The sequence below is a fragment of the Setaria italica genome, chromosome IX, assembly GCF_000263155.2.
Source record: "Setaria italica strain Yugu1 chromosome IX, Setaria_italica_v2.0, whole genome shotgun sequence".
Classification (NCBI taxonomy): Eukaryota; Viridiplantae; Streptophyta; class Magnoliopsida; order Poales; family Poaceae; genus Setaria; species Setaria italica.
The window spans coordinates 43,275,990-43,295,245 of NC_028458.1; the positions used below are offsets into that span (position 1 = coordinate 43,275,990).

A 19,256-nucleotide genomic window follows, 5' to 3' on the forward strand; every position below is an offset into this window, starting at 1 on the left:
CCAAACAACAAACTAGCACCGCCTGTTTTTTCAACCAACATCCATGTGTGTTCCTCCCTCCTCCTCCATCAATACAACCCTCCATCAATAATTCAATATACCATATTATTTTTCAACTCCAACATGCCATCAAAAACTCATCCTTCTCGTCCACCCTCTTATCCACGTGCCTCACTTCCGGTAACTCTTTCACTCTTGGAGCCATGCTCAGTGACCTCAACACACTAACTTGGCATCCATGGCGCTCCTTTTTCTCAATGATAACCCAACCAGTAGATTTTTTTCGACAGCATTCCCACCACCTAATTGTCCTATTCCCGTGCCTACCTCCACTATCGAATAGATGTGCCCTATGCAACACCAATATTAGTATCAGCCGATATAAATACGCTGATGCACTGAGTTTTCTAAAAATACTAAGGGCACAAAGCCATATTGAAGTATTGGATATGGATATGCAGATACACGATACGGTGTCATGTTGAAATATTGGGATAAAGTAGATGTACCACCAGCGAAGCCTCCTCTAAGGTCGCAAGCTACAGTGGAACCCCACCCAAAGAACCCGATCTCAATAACCATATACTACAACTCTACAAGACTACAAACCTTTTTTGATTTTTTTTTCAAGTGGACAACGGTTTTTTAGCTATTGCAAATGTGGGAATGGGTTTGTGAGCGGATTATATTGTTAGTTTCATAAAACTGTTGGTAAAAATACAAATTTATAATAAAAAACTGTTTGTGTGGTATAAACACCCCTACTCACAAAGCAAGGGGGTGTCATGGATCTGGGCTTAGTTGACTACTAGTAGGACGGGGGCAGCGTATGGCCGTACTACTGTATAATTCTACGTACGCACGCACGGCATGGCGGCACTGCCGCCTGTCGGCGTCATCGTCGCCGTGCTGGTACGGGTATAAATAGGGAGGCAGGAGGTGGTGGGTTTAGCTAGCCCACACTTGCTCGTCACAGACAGGCAGTCCACCACCGCCACCACCACTCTCCGGTCTCCGGCAACACCCAGCCTGAAGGGTGGATCGAGTGGCACTTGGAGACCTCGCTTTCTCCCTCCGCATGTCAACGCAGACAAAAAGAGCAGCCTCCTCCTCCTCCTCCTCCTCACAGCGTCTCCGCCTGCCCGTCGCCTTCGCCGGCGCTCGGACATAAATTAAGCCCAAGCAGCACGAACAGTCGCCGCCACATCTCCTCCTCCTCCCAAGGTACTGCACTTGCATCTGGTTCCTGCTGCTGTCTGTCCATGCCTCCAATTGGTTCCAATTTCTGCATCTCGAACCGAGAGTAACTGACTCGTCTTGTTCGTTTCCTTTTGCAGAGATCTCGTAGCTCGCGACGCCAGATGGAGCTCGCTATGGTGGAGGCGCCGTCGCCGGCCAACGGCAGGAAGCGCAAGTCCCCACGCTCCTCCTCCGGCCTGGGGGACCTCCACGACGACATGCTGGAGCGCGTCCTCGCGCGACTCCCGCCGGCCAGCTACTTCCGCCTCCGCGCCGTCTGCCGCCGGTGGCGCGCGGCCGCGGCGTCCCCGACGTTCCTTGACGCCTGCGCCCGCGTGCCCTCCCGGGACCCGTGGTTCCTCATGCTCTCCGGCTCCGACGGCGCCAGCCCGGTCGTCGCCTTCGACGCCGCCGAGCGCGGCTGGAACCACTGCCGCGCCGCGCCGGGGTCCATGCCCGTGGCCGCGTCGGGCGGCCTCGTCCTCTACCGCTCCCCGGCCACGGGCGCGCTCACCATCGCCAACCCGCTTACCGGCGCGTCGCGCGCCCTCCCGCCGCCGCCGCAGCAGCAGGGCGGTCGGCCGCTGCAGGCGATTGCCATGTACGGCGGCGCCCCCTACCGCGTCGCACTCTTCACGGGAGAGCTCCCGGACCTGTCCATGGTGGTGTTCGACTCGTCGAGCAACTCGTGGGAGGGCCCCGTGCCGCTCTTCCGCAGGTCCGAGGACTCATCGTGCCCGGACGCGCCGGGGCAGGCCGGCGATGACGACACGGTCTACTTCCTGAGCAAGTCCGGCGACGTGGTGGCCACCAACATGCAGCGCAGCGCGTCGAAGCAGTACTCCTCGGTGGTCGTGCCCTCGCCGGCGCGCGGCGAGGAGGGCGCCGTGGCCTACTTCCTCAGCCACTCGGGCACCGTCGTCGCCTGCGACACGGCGCGCCGCACGTTCCGCGAGCTGCCCCGCATCCTCCCCGTCTACTTCGAGTACTCCATCGACGTCGTGGCCTGCGGCGGCGCCGCCTACGCCGTCGTGCTATCGGAGTACCTGGACACGGCGAGCCTGCGGGTGTGGGAGTTCGCCGGCGGCGCGTGGCGGCAGGTGGCCGCCATGCCGCCCGCCATGTCGCACGGGTTCCACGGGAAGCGGGCCGACATCAACTGCGTCGGGCATGGGGACCGCCTCATGGTCTGCGTTAGCTCCGGCGAGGCCAACGGCTGCTTCATGTGCGACGTGGCCAGCAACCGGTGGGAGGAGCTGCCCAAGTACGTCGACGGCGATGGGGAGGCCAACGAGTTCTTGGCCGCCTTCTCCTTCGAGCCTAGAGTGGAGATCACCGTCTAAGAGTGTACGATCACAAGTGTGATTGCTGTGTTGATTAAGGAGCGTAGTTTTGGTTTTGCTCCTCGTTTGTGTGATTCATTTCTTCATGTGTGCATGTACTTACCAAATTGTAGTGTCACTGTTCGTTGACATTGTTTCTCTCAGGTCAAATTCCAGATTGTTCTTCCCTCATCAAAAATTAATATTCAAATTGTTCATGGTTACTTATCGGTTTTTGTGTTGACTATCATGCAAAGCTACTAAAAATTATGTGCCAAAGAAAAATCAAATACAGTGCAGTTGGGAACCTATCTCGTCAGACACTCAGACTTGAGAGCAAAACTGCAAATAAGTTTTCCTGTAATCAAAAGTAAGAAGGAAAAAATTGCACCAAGAACAGAGCAAAACTGCAAATAAGTTTTCCTGTAATCAAAAGTAAGAAGGAAAAATTTGCACCAAGAAGAGAATGAAAATAGAACGGAAAAAAGAATAAAAAAGGGAAGAGTGTCAAGGCTTATTTTGCTAAATATTTTTTTTCTTGAACATGTCATTTGCCTCGCGCTATTTTGGATCGGAGGATTTAATAAAGATTGATTGGTGGACGCGTGGTATCTGATTCTATGCAAAGTACTTGGCTACACGTTATGCATGAATCACGATAATATAGAATACTAGCAAAAAAAAAACATAGACGGTTGTTGAAAACATTAAAAAAATTCAAATATAACATGAAAATTTTAGCACATGATTCCTCCAAGATGCTCCTTTTTGGAAGGGGAATTTTAAGATGCTCGCTAAGAACAAGCCATTGCATAGTGACTCTTTAGATGCTCGCTCAGACAGGCCCTGATTGGAAGGGGGATTTAGATTTTTAGGATCCAAAATGCTTAAGTTTTGGTGCAAATCCGAACACTGTTCTGTTTATCTCAGGTCACAGTTTCACATTGTTCATGGCAATTTCTTTGGAAGTTATTGTTTCTTGTGTCCAGTGCAAAGTACATTTGACAATATCATTATCATGCAACCCTACTAAAATTCTATGGTAGTGACAAAGCAAATACAGTGCAGTTGCGACTAGTCAAACTTGAGAGAAAAAAATAGAAGGAAGTTTTCCTGTAATCAAAAGGAGGAAGAAAAAATTGCACAAAGAAGGGAATGAAAAGAGCTTGAAGAAAGAACTGAAGAAAAGGAAGAGTGTCAAGTCTTATTTTGCAAAGGAACCTTTTGCAAACTATTACTTTTTTGTTCTTGAACGTGACATTTCCATTGCACTACGCGTCTACATCTTTGGAGATTGGAGGATTTTAGTAAAGATTGATTGGTGGAGCAGAGTATCTGATTCTATGCAAAGTGCTTCACTACGTGGTTTTATCCACTTCGTTCATCTTTCTTCTGTTACGCATGAATATAATCATGATAATATAAAATAGCAAGGACCAAGGAAAAACATAAAGGCTTCGAACATTTAAAAAAAATGCAAGGATGGTTTACACATAAGATAATTTTTGCACACAATTCCTCCAAGATAGTACCTCTATAGAACAAACCATGCTGGGGTACTTTTTGGATGCTCGTTCAGACTGACCCTGTTTGGAAGAGGGTTTGAGGATCCAAATCCCTAGCATTCAGAACAAACTCGCACTAAATCCTAAAATTTCCGAAAGCAATCCTCTTCTTCCCAACGGGTTCTCCATTTTCATTAAACAGGCAGAAAAGGGGGTCTCATATAGCATTATAAGAAGGATGACATATAGTATGTTGTATCGACACAAAAAAAAAACACATTCCACATAGAAATGGAAAAAAAACACAGTAGACATACCCTTTCTCTTTTCATAGCTACATCTTACTACTAAGATGTGGTTTGCACATGCCAAAGTTGCTCAACTGGATACCCCATAAGAGCAAAATAATAAAAAAGGACAAACGGAGAAAACAGACGATAATGTGAATAAAGATTTGGAAAACAAAGCAAGACCGTCTGGTCTTATTTTGCAAACTTTTTTCCCTCCTGAACATGACATTTCCCTTGCACTTAGATTTGGAATGGATGATTTAATATAGATTGATTGGTGGAGCAGAGTATCTTATTCTACGCAAAGCACATCATTACCTGGTTTTAGCCACTTACAGGTTCCAGCTCTGCTTTGTTACACATGATCAAAGACTGTATAGAATAGCAAAGAACAAAATAGAGAATCAATTAACACAAACGAAATCCCTCCAAGATACATACTTAAAGGACAAGCCATTTCACAGGGTTTCTGAATGCTCTTTCAGGGAGTCAGTTTTTTTATGAGAGGGGCTTATTTAGCAGGAAATTTTTCAGGTCTGAATCTAAACAATTCAGACCTGAAGATGACATTCCACTGAAAAAGGGAAAAAGAAACACCGTACACATACCCTTCCCCTTTCTCTTTTCATGGCTACACCTCCCTATTAAGATGTGGTTTGCACATGCCAAAGTTGCTCCTCCTGCTACCCCAGAGGAGCAAAATCAGAAAAAAAAGGGAATAAAGGGAGAAAACAAACACCAATGCGGCAAGTAAAATAGCTTTCTGGGGGGCGTCCTCTTCCTTTCCCCCCGGCGCATGCCCACAGCTCGCCCCCATGCCGACGGCAAAAGCCGTCGGCACCTTTGCTTTGGAAGGAAGAAGGCTGAAGAGGCTGGCCGGCCGCGGGGGTGGCTTCCACTACCCCAAGAGAAAAGAGAGCTATCATAGCAGCATAGAGTTCTTGGGGCTGATGGGGTAGTAGAGCAAGAGCATCGTAGCAGCTATAGGGATATCATGCAGAAAATGCACCGTGGTTTTTGCAGGTTGCAGGTGCGTGCTTTCGGATTGAGCCTGACTGTTGGTGTGTGTGCTTTGGGTTCGCTTTTGTTCTGCTTTGGCCTGTGAAAGAAGGGGATGATTCCGCTTTGGCGAGTGCAAACAAGGCTCTCAAAGTGTGCTTACCCGCTTTAGGAGCTGCTCAGACCTGCCGCCTCGCTGAGATTATGTTTTTATATATTTATATATATACCCTTCTCTTGCATTGCACTGCATGTGTATACAGAGCTGTAGATCCCTTTGTTTGCTTGGCGTCGACATGCAGAAGCAAAGATTCAGAACAGAGGCCGATGACTGATTCAACTCCCAGTCAAGTTTCAGCATTCAGGTTTTTGCAACTGGATTTTCGCGAGGAACAAAGACAACCTTGTGAAGGTCACAACTCAGTATCACTCACAAGCATGGGCCATGGAGTTGTGGTGGTGGCGGGCGCCGGCAGTAGGATGACGGGGCCATGCACGCTCGATGGCAACGGGGCGTGCCTGTTGGGGCGAAAAGATTAAAGACGGCAGGGGCATGATGGCATCCGTGGATGATGCGGGGGGAGAATGATGGAGCGGTTGACAATCCACGTAAAAATTCTGATAACCGAATTCCTCGCGATCATTAGCTGTCGGCCTCTGCACTGCATCCCTCCACGAAACGGAAAAGCTAGCGTTTCCTCATCTTTTTGGCGACGGTGTCAGCAGACGGCAGAGTTCGTTGCTAGGCCCTCTCTTCTGCTGCGTTCAGCATTCCGACCGAGTGCTTCTTGCTGTCTCGCGAAGTCGTGTGTGTGAGACTCTGATGGCGATTACTTTTCTCCCTCTTTATCTGAGCGAGGAAAGAGACCGAAAGACTCATGATCCATCCACTTGAATCTGATGAAGAACATCGGACCGAATTACTGGGCCAAGTAGTTTTCCGAGACGACGGACGGTGGAACATTTTCTTTACCTGTGTGATTGTACAAAGTTAATCACAAGCAGCAGCCTAGCAGGCAGCAGCAGGAGATGTCTGTCGGCCGATGGTGGCTGGGTGAGTCGCGATTAAATTAGGGGTGTATATGCATACATTCGGATCGCGATTATTAATCGCGATCCAAAAATAGAGGGTTATTTGCATATATTCGGATTGCGATTTAATAGTCTCGATCCAAATCCGGGGGCATTTTGCAAATGTTCTGGGGCCTGGGGGCGGCGACAGTCTCGCCGCCGGCGACTTCCTCCGCTATCCCACGGCGAAGCATCCCGCGCCCATAAGTGCCGAATCCACACGCACAGGGTTTGGCAAAGGCAGGATCCAGAGATCGAGCGACAGAGAGGGGTCGGGAGGAGAAGCAGGCATCGCCTCGCCGGTGGGCGTAGCAGCCAGGCCAACTGCGCACGGCGGCAGCTCGGACCCTCCACTCCGAGGCGAGGACTGGAGGAGCTCAACCCGACGACGTCGGCGGAGCGCGATTTCTGCTGCTCCGGCTCGGTTGTTGCCTGGTCGGCAAGCATCGATTTGATGGCTCCCCGCTGCCGGCTGTCGACTTCCAATGTCAACCTTCACCTTCAGGCTTCAGGTATTCATCCATCCATCCATACTACGAAATTTCCAAGCGTAGCTCTGATTTTCCTTGTGCAATTACTCCACCAAGTTTCACTGAAATAGGATATGGTAGTTGAAAAGAATCTAAATGCAGCTCAAATGTCAATGAGAAGTTCAGGTCGGCAATCCGTGGATTTGCCACACTTTGTGCTTGCAACTTCTGATGCAATTCGTGGATTTGCCACACTTTGTTAATGAGAAGTTCAGGTCGGCAATCGCCTACCATAGATTCCTCGAAAAAAAATGTCAAAATGTGATGGACTGATGGTGCCTGCTTGATTTTCCTTTTACTGAGAAAATCTGAAAAATATCTGTGTGCCCTAGTGCATTAAAGTTACTTGTTCTCCTTTCTGCTGCATAGTTTAGAACAAATATCCGTGTACCACTGCCGGCTGTCGATTTCTGATGTCAACTTCCCCAGGTATGTGTCCATATACTCTGAAGATTCCAATTATCTTCAACTCCAATCTGAAGCATAGCTCTGCCTTTCCTTGTGCAATTTAGTACGCCGCTAGTTATTTCCAGCCAACCTATTTCTAGAAAGGACCTAAATGCAGTTGATAGCTTCAGTTGCCATAAACGTTCTGTTTTTTTTTTTTGAAAAGAAAAGGCAGGAGCACTGCCATATCATATAAACGTTCTGGTGACTTTTGATCCTTTTGGTTACTGATGTTGCCAAGATACATGGAAAATTGGAGGCAATCGCATGGAAATCTTAAAATGCCTCTCAACTATTGCACTAGAGTTACTTGTTCTGCTGTCAGAGATAAATAGTTCGGAACAGATACCTGCTTCACATCAGTTAGCCTTAGTTGCCACTTGCCAAGCATATGTGTTCAAAGACCCATATTCATGCTATAACAAGTAAAACAAAAGGTTACAGAAAAGAACTACTCATGCCATATGGATGCACGATTATCTTATCTTAATCCATAGAACACGAAAAAACCTGAGTGAAGAACAAAGGGAAGAAAGCAGAAGAGAACATACATATTGCAGGAGTGTTTTTGACAATGAATCAGTGACCGCTGACCAGCTCTGTGACCGCATTCACCAAGACGTCGCTGCCTAGCACAAAGTAGCATGGAGATTTCAGAGTAGTTCATTGTTGCCCCTCCATAACCATGGTTGTCAGACTGGGAACACTATGCTAACTAAATATTGCTACCTAGTTGTTTTTTCCTTTTATTTTCTCTCTCTCTGAACCCTAAGGGCTTTTAATGTACATAACTTTCTTTTTACATGATGAAATGGCAGAGCAACTGCCCAAGCTTGCTCGGGAAAAAAAACACTGTCAGGTTCTGAACTGCTAAAGGCCGGCATTCCTTGAAGAACCATCTTAGACATATACCTGTCTTTTATTCATACAATTGTGTTTTGTAACCGTTGGTTATTTATTACATTGGTAGTTCTGCTCCGTTATAGACAGTTATCCTCCAGCAGAACTTTGTTATACTCATGTTAGATGGTATGGTGTTTCCTGGAACTGGCTAATAAAATGTCATTATCTCAATGTGTTCATGGAACCGTTTGCTATCCTGTCACTTTTGACCTTTTATGCGGTAGCAAAGCTACGTACCCTTTGAAGCTTAAGATGATACTCCTCAACAAACCAAGCAAATGGTTCCGAATTTGTTTTTAATCAAGTGATAATATTTGGTTAACTCATATCACAAGTAATTAAATTGCAACACACCTGTACCTTCACTTTAAGATGTGGTTTGCACATATAAATGGACAAAAAAAAACACAGTAGACATACCCTTTCTCTTTTCATAGCTGCATCTTATTATTAAGATGTGGTTTGCAGATGCCAAAGTTGTTCATGTGGATAACCCCACAACAGCAAAATAATACAAAAGAATAAGTGAATAAAACAAACACTAACGCGAAGAAAGATTTGGAAAAGCAAGAGTTCCAGGTCTTATTTTCCAAACTTTTTTCCCTCCTGAACATGACATTTTCCTTGCACTATATCTTTGGAATGGAGTTTTTAATAAAGATTGATTGGTGGAGCAGAGTATTTTATTCTATGCAAAGCATTTTATTACATATCCACTTCCAGGCTCCAGCTCACCAAGTTACACAACATTTTGCAGGTGAACTGGGCCGAGCAGCAAGCCGGCTTGCACAACACTGGGCTTATCAACCACCCTTGCGCGTGTTGTTGTGATGTTGTCCCATGTACACTACAGCAGAACCATCTTACAAGTACAAATTTAATCTCATTTGGAGAATAGAAGTACATATTTTAATTAGTTTATTCAAGCTCTCCGGTGCTCAAAGATTAACATTGTATATATGCACACCACGTTATATATTCCTGAGGTCAATTCAATGCCTGACCTTCTTCAAGGATACAACAATGACAGGGTACTTGGCCTTCCTTATCTCGAGGTATTTTGCAACCATGGCGGCAAACAACATGAACAGTTCGTCAAGTATGGCCTCACCGAAGTGGTTGATGATCAGAGGCTCCATCACTGCCCTTATGCTCTTATTGGCGACATTTCTACCACTGCTGGCACAATCAAGCACCACATCGCTGTCTGAGTCGTCAAGGGGATCCCAGTTGGACTCGAAGAGTCTGATGTTTTCGATGTCAAAGAGCTCCTCCTCAATCAACGCCTTTACTTCATCCACTGATGGTGCGTAGTATGGAAGGTTAAAGGAGTTCATTTTCTCCTTTTCCACCAGACCCTGTTCCAAGCGTGCACTCTTAGATTCACAATAATGCACTACAATCCTTTGTGTGTAAAGGATTCTGAATTTTAATTTGTGTGTAACTAAGTGTAGTTGTGGCTTGGGATACACTACCAGGTTGATCTTCGGACGGCCTTTTACATTTGCAGATTTTAGATTGTAGAATGCTTTAGTTCTAGGACGGGTCCTAGTAATGAGTTGTCATAGATTTCGTTTGAATTTTGACACATTCTTAGAAGCTTATATCTACCTACCTTTTGGACCAAACACTGGAGAGCTTTGGCAAGCAATTCAAACATGCTACCCACTTCACCGTGCGTCAACATCTCTTCAGTCTTTCGGCCTAGAAATGTCAGAACCATACGACCACCACCAACAAGTTCTTTGCACCGCAGTGTGAGGAACAACTTGAAGTCCTTCTGAAATTGTTCTTGGAACAGTTTTACCACACTCGGTGGAGTAGTCTTCCCAATGTAAATGTTTTCTTCATTCAGATAAGTTCCATTTGAGAGATCGTCAGGTACCTATACACAGTTAAATACCGTACATACATGAAGCGTACAAAATTAAAGATAAATCTTTTAACATGCTATCATTCCCAACTACATACCATTAGGAATTCTAAAGAATCCAAATTCATACTAGTTGGTTCTAAATATTGTCCATCCACTCATATTTTTAGTGTTTATGGGGTGTAGTTTGACGGTGCAAAATCATTGTTAGATACCAGAACACAATATAATTCCATGAAGTATACTCCCTCCAGTCTTCAAATAATTGCCATTTTGATTTTAGATTGACTATCACATCTATTTGAATGTTTCAAATTATTACCTATTGAAAAGTGTATGGCTATATTCATCTCCAATACAAGTTTAAATATTACATAATCACTATATTTTAAAGTTGTTTAATAATATTATAATATGGTCAAATTACTAGTATCTTGGCGATCGTGTGTCCTGTCTGAAACAACAAAATTATTTGAGGAATGCAGGGAGCAATTATTCAGATCTTCTGTGTATAGGAGTATCTTTATTTAACTGAACAACAGAAGAACTCTATTTAAGATAGAGTTACAATATTCTTTGAGTTGATGACAGCGTGGTGTAGACCGGCATTTTTTTTTTCACTCTCCATAGTTAGTGCTGCGTTCGGCGTATATATATACCTTGATTTTCACATTATAGACATGTACAATATTTCTCTCCAGTATTACTATCTTTTTTTTTCCTTGTGGAGCATATGTACCTTGGAGCGCCACATGAGGCTGTAGGACGAGTGGAAGAGATGGACGCTTTGGCACGGGAAAAGCCTCCTGTAATAAGACCCCGGAAGCCCAGCAACGTAGCAAGGAAGCGCCACCGTCTCGTCTTCCTCCTCCACATCGAAGTCCTGCAACTGCTGCAGTGACCGGAAGACGAGGTTGAAGTCGTTGCCAGGCAGATCGTTCAGGAAGAACTGCACTTGCATGGAACGCCGGTCGTCTTCGTCTGTCGTTTCCGCCTCACGGGCGCAATCCCGGAGTGTGCTCATCACCTCATCGACGACGAGCAGCGTGTTCGGCCCCGATGAGCAGCCGAGGTCGGCGACAACCACCGCGCTCCGGCTGGAGATCGACGACGTGTACATGTCTTGTATGGCCTTCTGAAGCACTGGTTTGGTCATCAGTAGTGCCTTCTTCTGCACCACGGCGTACATGAAATTAAGCGATGACAGTGAACACCGTACTCCCTCCGTCCCAAATTATATACAGGTCGTTTTAGCTTTTTTAATTCATAAATTTTGCTATGCACTTAGATATACCCTATATCTAGATGCATAATAACATCTATGAATCTAAAAAAATCTAAAATAACTTATAATTCGGACGAAGAGAGTACTGCAGTATTGCATATTGCAGTTGATGGAGTACAAACGGGCAGCCTGGAGTTGGCAGCGTAGCTGTTGGCTCCGTCGCCTGTGGACATGTGAAGGTCCTTCTCCACATTCATGGCTGTAGCTATCTAGCTAGATTTTCAGGCCGGGGCTGGAGTGTTTGTATGCTCGATCTGAATCTACACGCAGTGCACTGTGGTCCTTTTATAGGGAGGGCAGGTTACCAAATCCCATCAAATAAATGGTAAAAAATGGTAATAATTGAAGCATCCAGGTGAGAGTAGGCTAATAGCATCAGGTCAAGGTCGTCTAGATAAACGAAAGATAATCGTGGATACGCCAAATGACATACCTGTAGAGTGCAGCATCTATAAAATCATCATATACAGCATCTCAACAACCACGGCATGCACGTCGTGGATCACGAGCCGCACTAACCCTACTTTAGTTTCTTTTATATAGCAATTTCTGTTGGCACTCCTTATATACATGATTTATTAATTACCTGTTTTAGTGGCATAATAATCTGTCATATTTATACCTTAATTATATGCCACCTGGCATCTAACATTAATCCATTTTCGAGTATGTGTGTTTTGTGCATGTTAATATTTTACAGGAAATATGACAAAAGGTAGGACACTCGTATTGGGCACCCCATCTAACTAAAGGCTAATTGGAGAAGCCTTGGGCACCCCATCTAACAAAAGGCTAACTGGAAAAGCCTTGGTTGACCCGTTCCGAGGAATTTGGGTATCTCAGCTTTCCCTTATATATGTTTTGTCGAGTTCATGCATCATGTGTGTTCTAGGGATAGTATGAACCCTAGATTTCTGATGAATATGTACTATACCATTAGGTAATCTCCCTGTTATTCCTTCGGACAGAATGCTCGATCATATCCATGTCAGTACTGTTATGGTCTATCTCGATACATGCTTATTCTGATGTGTTATATTTTCACGTGCTGCACTGTATGTATAAGCACTTTTAGTTTTAATTTAATCCAGAAATAAATCATGAATACGATGAACTAGACATGTCTACGCAAGATCTAGACAAATCTATCATTGCAAATAGAATCACATATTCTACCATACTATCCAGTGCTATCAGACTGCAACAGATCATAATAGCTAGTATGGAAGACATAATTTGAGATAAGAGATCCTACATTTCTTTCTTGATGAAGATCGGCTCCTGGATGACTACCGGGTACAGCAGGCGATGACGATCAGCAGCCTAACGTTGTTCGCGACGGTGAGTGACGCCCGAGTGACGAAGAGGTAGATGAGCCGCGGTGAAGGAGTCGATGAAGAACTTGACGAAGCGGAGGAAGCGATCGAGCAGTCGCGCAGAGCGCTTCCCAAAAACCTTGTTCGCCCTCTCCCAGTGCAGGATCACTGAAGATGACGGCTCCGGAGAGCTGCTCTCCCAATCGCCGGTGCACGTCGACAATCGGGATGGAGTAGACTACGGTGGCGGCGCAGCAGCGAGAGGAGGCAAAAATCCTAGCTCAAATAGATCGGTTTTTGGTAGACGCCGGTAGGTCGCATATATAGGAGAGCCCATGATTCTCACGTCGCGATCGTGATATAAACCGATTAGGATTCCGTATATCTCGCTGACTTAAGGACCAAGTAACCAAAAAATAAAACGGCAAAAGGAAGCCACGCCCCCGCAAGGCGAGGGGCTGGATTTCGGCGGATCATTCATGCAGCTGCTGCCCGCCCGCGCCCTTTGCCCCGCCCCGCCCGACCCGGCGAGGCGTGGCGAGCGAGCACGTGCGTGTGGAGCTCTCCTTCTCTCCCCACACACATAGCTTGGAGGAGTGGAGAAAACTTCCACATTTAAGTTGGTCATCCCTCTCCTCCACTAGCAATGTGGGACTAAAGACTTGCACCACTCCACCTCTTGCCCACATGGGCCTTTGAGATTTATTTGGAATTCTGAAATTACTATGGGCTAGGCCCATTATTTCAACAATCCCCCACCAGATCTCAAATGCCCATCAGAGATTTTGCCTGTTTCTCACTGTTGTTTATATACTAGTGTTTCAGCGAGGAGTGTTAAGTTGAACTCTCGCCTAGAGCTTCAAGCTACATTCATCCACAACTTGAACAATGGACTAAGCCTTGAATTGCAAGTTTTGTGCAGACAAGTTTCACTCAAAGTCGGGACTAGTACCTGGCTGTCTGTAGCCTACCCCGCGGGTGGGGCATATAGGTCGTACTCCCTAGTCTCTTCATGAGCTTAATAGAGATCACCCAAGTCTCACAGACTGCAACCTTACAACAGTTGGGCTCATATAGGTATATTTTTCCAAGATGTTCTGCAGGGCAACATCTTTGCTAATTAAAGCCAACAAAATATATTAAGGCAATAGCCAGCCTGCCATGCAGTGGTTTGAGAGTGTTGCATCATTTCTCGAGTGGGTTAGTAGGATACTCTCATGCTATCCAATAGCTTGTTCTTCCCAGATCCTACTTCACAGGATCTCCGATCACATAGGTTGGGTTACCACCATGGTGTAGCTCATATGGGTCTCATACCCATCTCCTTTGATGCACTGTCTATCACATTACGTGACAGCCCCTTAGTGAACTGATCTGCCAAGTTCTTATCAATTGAGATGTAATCCACTGATATTACTCCGGAATTTCTCATTTTCCTGACAGATTTCAGACGTCTCTTAACATGTCTTGATAACTTCATATTGTCCTTAGAATTGTTCACTTTGACTATCACCGTTTGATTGTCACAATTGATAAGTATTGCCGGCATAGGTTTCTCGATGATAGGCAAGTCCATCAAGAGTTCACGCAACCAATCAGCCTCAACTGTGGCTGTATCTAATGCTGCAAGTTCTGCTTCCATGGTAGATCTCGTTAAGATAGTCTGTTTGGATGACCTCCATGAAACAGCACCACCACCAAGAGTGAAGACGTATCCACTTGTGGCATACAGTGATGAGGACATAACCTGCTCAGATACAACCACATTAGTAACTTTTGATTCACAGGTGAAACAATTCTTTACCATGATTGTATTTGATACATTTGATGAATCGATGTTGCACCATGATGTGTGTTCGTTGTCAATTTCAGAAATACATACATGGATCAAAAATAGTGTTAAACACACATGGAAGGTATGGAGGACCAAAGAAGTAGATTGGGGCCAAGTCCAAGTATTCCCAACGTCCTCCACCAGGCCACCACGTCACTTTTGGCCCAAGGAAAGAAAGAGATCCAATCCAACACGTTTTGGCGCTGGATTCGGACTGCAGCTCTACCCCAACTTGCAACAGCCGCCACGACCTCATCCGGACTCTGTTTTGGGTGTTCAAGTACTCCTTGGAATCCTTATGAAGTCTATTTTCATATGGATTCGAACTCATGTCCATATCTATTCTAAGGCGGCCGAAATCATCGAAATACTACCAAGAGATTTTCTGTCCAGAGGTGCTACGTCGTCTTATTTTGGCCCAATGGGCCGTGTATCAACTTGGGTCCATTAGGGACATGTCCTAGGGTTGAAGCACGACCCCAACACCCCCCTAGTTGTCCTCCTAGGTATTAATAAGGATTAGAGCCGCCACAAACAGATTGGGTTTTGTTTTAGATGCAAGTTAGCTACTGCTACTTCCTAGTGAACGCGTGTGTCGACTAGACCACCCGATTTGCTTGATTCAAGACCCCAACTCGTGATTCAGGTTTCATTTGTTTCAGATCCGTGGGTTTATTTGCTTGTTCATCTTGTTCTTGCTTGTTCTCGATTGCTAGCAGGTTCAAGGGTGTTCTTGGCCCGGCAAGAACAGCCAACGTCGGAATCGGTGTACCTGTTGCTAAGGCGCATCATCCTGTGATTGTTGTAGTCGGACAGCCAACGTTGATTCCACCCCCAAATCGAAGTTACCCCTCCTCTCATCGAAAGATTGGGAACAGCCCCTGCCATATCATACAGTTCATCAGCATCAGATATCCAATTTGAATCACTATAGCCTTCCAGTACCACAGGATACCCGGAGTAGTGAATTCCGTAATCCATAGTACCAACTAAATTGCGCATGACTCGCTCAAGCGCACGCCAATGATCATCTCCCGGATTAGAGGTAAACCGGCTTAGTTTGCAAACAGCATATGAGATGTCAGGCCTAGTAGCACTGGCTAAATACATAAGTGATCCAATAATCTGAGAGTATCTTAATTGGTCTCTACCAATTCTCTTGTTTTTCCAAAGTATCAAGCTCGGATCATAAGGTGTGGGAGAAGGCATACTGTCCTTGAAGCCAAACCGGCTCAAGACCTTTTCCACATAATGAGATTGCGTGAGAGTAATCCCATTCTCTCCTTTGATCAACTTGATATTCAGAATTACATCAGCCTCTCCCAGATCTTTCATGTCAAAATTTTTAGCACAGAAATGACTTGACCTCTTTAATCACGTCAAGATTTGTACCAAAGATCAATATGTTATTGACATACAAGCACAATATAACTCCCTCACCCCCACCATGGTGGTAGTACACACATCTATCAGACTCATTGACAGAAAAGCCTGCTGATATGAGTGTAGTATCAAATTTCTCATTCCACTGCTTAGGTGCTTGTTTCAGGCCATACAAAGATTTCAGCAATTTACACACCTTGTTCTATTGACCCTTTATTACAAACCCATCAGGCTGATTCATATAAATTTCCTCATCCAACTCTCCATTAAGGAAAGCTGTCTTAACATCCATCTGATGGACGAGAAGACCATGTGAGGTAGCAAGGGAAAGTAATACTCAAATGCTGGTCAATCTCGCAACAGGTGAGTAAGTGTCAAATAAATCTTCGCCTTCTTTCTGGGTATAACCCTTAGCCACAAGTCGAGCCTTGTACTTATTAATAGTACCATCAGGCCTAAGCTTCTTTTTGAACACCCACTTGCAACCCACAGGTTTACAACCATACGGTCGATCTACAACCTCCCAAGTTCCATTAGAAAGAATAGAGTTCATCTCACTATGGATAGCTTCTTTCCAATCATCTGCATCTAGAGATGCAAATACCTCTGAAATAGTCTTAGGAGTATCGTCTTTGAGATAGACAGTGAAATCATCACCAAAGGACTTTGTAGTTCTTTGTCTCTTGCTCCTCTTAGGAGCTTCACTGTTAACCTCCTCATGAACTGGCTCAAGTGTTTGTTTAGCATGATCAAAAAACACAATAGGTTCAGGAGTTGTCTCATCAATCATATCAGAAGGTAGTCTAGACATACTATGCAAATATTTCATAGGAAATATATTCTCAAAGAAAGTAACATCACGAGACTCCATCAAGGAATTAACATGAACATCGGGCACCTCTGATTTAACAACTAAAAATCTATAGGCTATGCTATGATGAGCATATCCCAAAAAGACACAATCCACAGTTTTAGGTTCCAACTTACATTTCTTGTTGATTGGCACACTAACTTTGGCCAAGCAACCTCAAGTGCGTAAGTATGAAAGTGATGGTTTTCTTCCAATCCATTCTTCATAGGGAGTTTTCTCCTTATTCTTCATGGGTACTTTATTCAGGACATGGCATGAAGTCAATACAGCCTCCCCCCACCATGCCTTAGATAATCCACTGGTGTCTAACATGGCGTTCACCAAGTCAGTCAAAGTGCGATTCTTTCTTTCGGCAACCCCGTTTGATTGGGGCGAATAGGGAGGCGTCCTCTCATGTATAATACCATGTTCTTCACAGAACAAGTCAAAATCATTAGAGAAATACTCGCCACCACGATCAGATCTAATTCTCTTGATCTTTTTCTCAAGTTGATTCTCAACTTCAGCCTTATAGATTTTAAAGTAGTTAAGAGCCTCATCTTTCGTTTTCAATAAATATACATAGCAATATATAGACGCAACATCTATCAAAGTCATGAAATATCTTTTTCTACCTTTGGTCAACACACCATTCATCTCGCATATATCAGAATGAATTAGTTCAAGTGGTGCCAAGTGTTTCTCCTCGACCACCTTGTGAGGTTTTCGAGGTTGCTTAGATTGCACACAACTATAGCACTTAGAACCTTTGACAATGGAAAAATTCGGAATTAAACACAGGCTGGAAAGTCGAGACATAGAACCAAAATTCAGATGACATAAACGTGAATGCCAAACACTAGCATCACTCTCATTAATACCATCACAAATATAGTTCACAGACTTATTACAATAATCTGAAAGGGAAAAGCGGAACAAGCCTCCGTACTCATAGTCTTTACCAATAAATTGTCCACTCTTAGACACGACAATTTTATTAGACTCAAGCACTACCTTAAAACCATCCCTACACAAAAGGGAGCCACTAACCAGATTCTTCTTGATAGAAGGGACATGCTGCACGTTCTTTAGCTGCACGATCTTTCCTGAAGTAAACTTCAGATTTACCGTACCAACACCATGAACAGAAGCATGTGACCCATTCCCCATTAGGATGGAGGAATCCTGAGCGACCTGGTAAGATGAAAACAAGGAGGCATCAGCACACACATGAACATTAGCACCAGTATCAAGCCACCAAGTATTACTAGATTGAAACACTGAAAAAACATAAGGTAAATTATCATACCCACTATTTCCGTCTCCAGCGCTGGTCACCATGCTCACAGACTTCTACTGTGGAGGTTTTCTTCCTTTGCGGTTTGAGCACTTCTTTACCCAATGGTCAGTAGAACCGCACACGAAGCATCCCTTGTTCTCCTTGTTCTTCTTCTTCTTGAAGGTAGTGGACTGCTTAGGCTTATTGTTCTTTCCCTTACCCTTGCCACCATTGCCATTGTGATGTGATTGGTGCACCATATTGGCACTGGTCTGACCCTCAACAGCTTTAGGTCGTCCATCTTTAGCCCGAGCTTTCTCCTCAATATCAAGAGATGCAATCAGGTCTAAAACAGAAATTTCTGTCCTCTTGTGTTTGAGAGAAGTGGCGAAGTCCCTCTAGGATGGAGGTAACTTGGCAATAATGCCCCCAGCCACAAACTTGTCGGACACGACAATCTTTAGCAGATCGAGTTCCTTCACCATGCACTGTAATTTATGAGCCTGAGCGACTACAGATTTTCCGTCAACCATCTTGTAGTCATGATACTGCTCAATGATGTACAGTTCAGTACCAGTATCTGAGCCACCGTAGTTGGCAGTCAGATCGTCCCACAACTCCTTTGCGACTGTGTGATGGAGGTACACATCCTGCAGATGTTCTGCAAGTGCACCAATCACAACGCCCAAGAAGATTGTGTTGGCTTCCGAATATTCTTTCTCCTTTTCAGGAGCAAGAACCCCTTCCGGCTTGCCATTGGACACCCATAACACCTTCATGGCAGTAAGCCACAGTGTGGCTTTCACCTGCCACCTCTTGAAGTGCACGCCAGCAAATGGTGCTGGCCTTAGTGCATTAAGAAATCCAGCTATAAAACTAAAGTGCCTACAACAAGGTTTTTGGATTGTTGTATATATAAGCACTTTTAGTTTTAATTTAATCCAGAAATAAATCATGAATACGATGAACAGATAGCAGATTAAACTAGACATGTCTACGCAAGATCTAGACAAATCTATCATTGCAAATAGAATCACATATTCTACCATACTATCCAGTGCTATCAGACTGCAACAAATCATAATAGCTAGTATGGAAGACATAATTTGAGATAAGAGATCGTACGTTTC

General features: G+C 44.8%; 2 protein-coding genes and 1 long non-coding RNA gene across 3 annotated transcripts; 2 read left to right on the top strand and 1 right to left on the bottom strand.

Annotated features, from left to right (window-relative positions):
• Nucleotides 1-937: 937 nt before the first annotated feature.
• LOC101784846 (F-box only protein 13) lies at nucleotides 938-2,787 on the top strand. The gene is made up of 2 exons (XM_004984033.3): nucleotides 938-1,224; nucleotides 1,338-2,787. The coding sequence occupies exon 2, from the start codon at nucleotides 1,362-1,364 to the stop codon at nucleotides 2,580-2,582; it is 1,221 nt and encodes a 406-aa protein (XP_004984090.1). The 5' UTR covers nucleotides 938-1,224; nucleotides 1,338-1,361; the 3' UTR covers nucleotides 2,583-2,787.
• Nucleotides 2,788-4,697: 1,910 nt separating this feature from the next.
• LOC105915086 lies at nucleotides 4,698-8,477 on the top strand. Its single transcript, XR_002675606.1, has 2 exons — nucleotides 4,698-6,938; nucleotides 7,326-8,477. It is a non-coding gene; the product is annotated as an uncharacterized LOC105915086 (long non-coding RNA).
• A 785-nt stretch (nucleotides 8,478-9,262) lies between these two features.
• Nucleotides 9,263-11,368, bottom strand: LOC101785242 (benzoate O-methyltransferase). Its single transcript, XM_022829772.1, has 2 exons — nucleotides 10,919-11,368; nucleotides 9,263-10,191 (listed from the first exon to the last, which is right to left on the bottom strand). Exons 1-2 carry the CDS (start codon nucleotides 11,366-11,368, stop codon nucleotides 9,820-9,822), a joined length of 822 nt encoding a protein of 273 aa, XP_022685507.1. The 3' UTR covers nucleotides 9,263-9,819.
• Nucleotides 11,369-19,256: the final 7,888 nt, after the last annotated feature.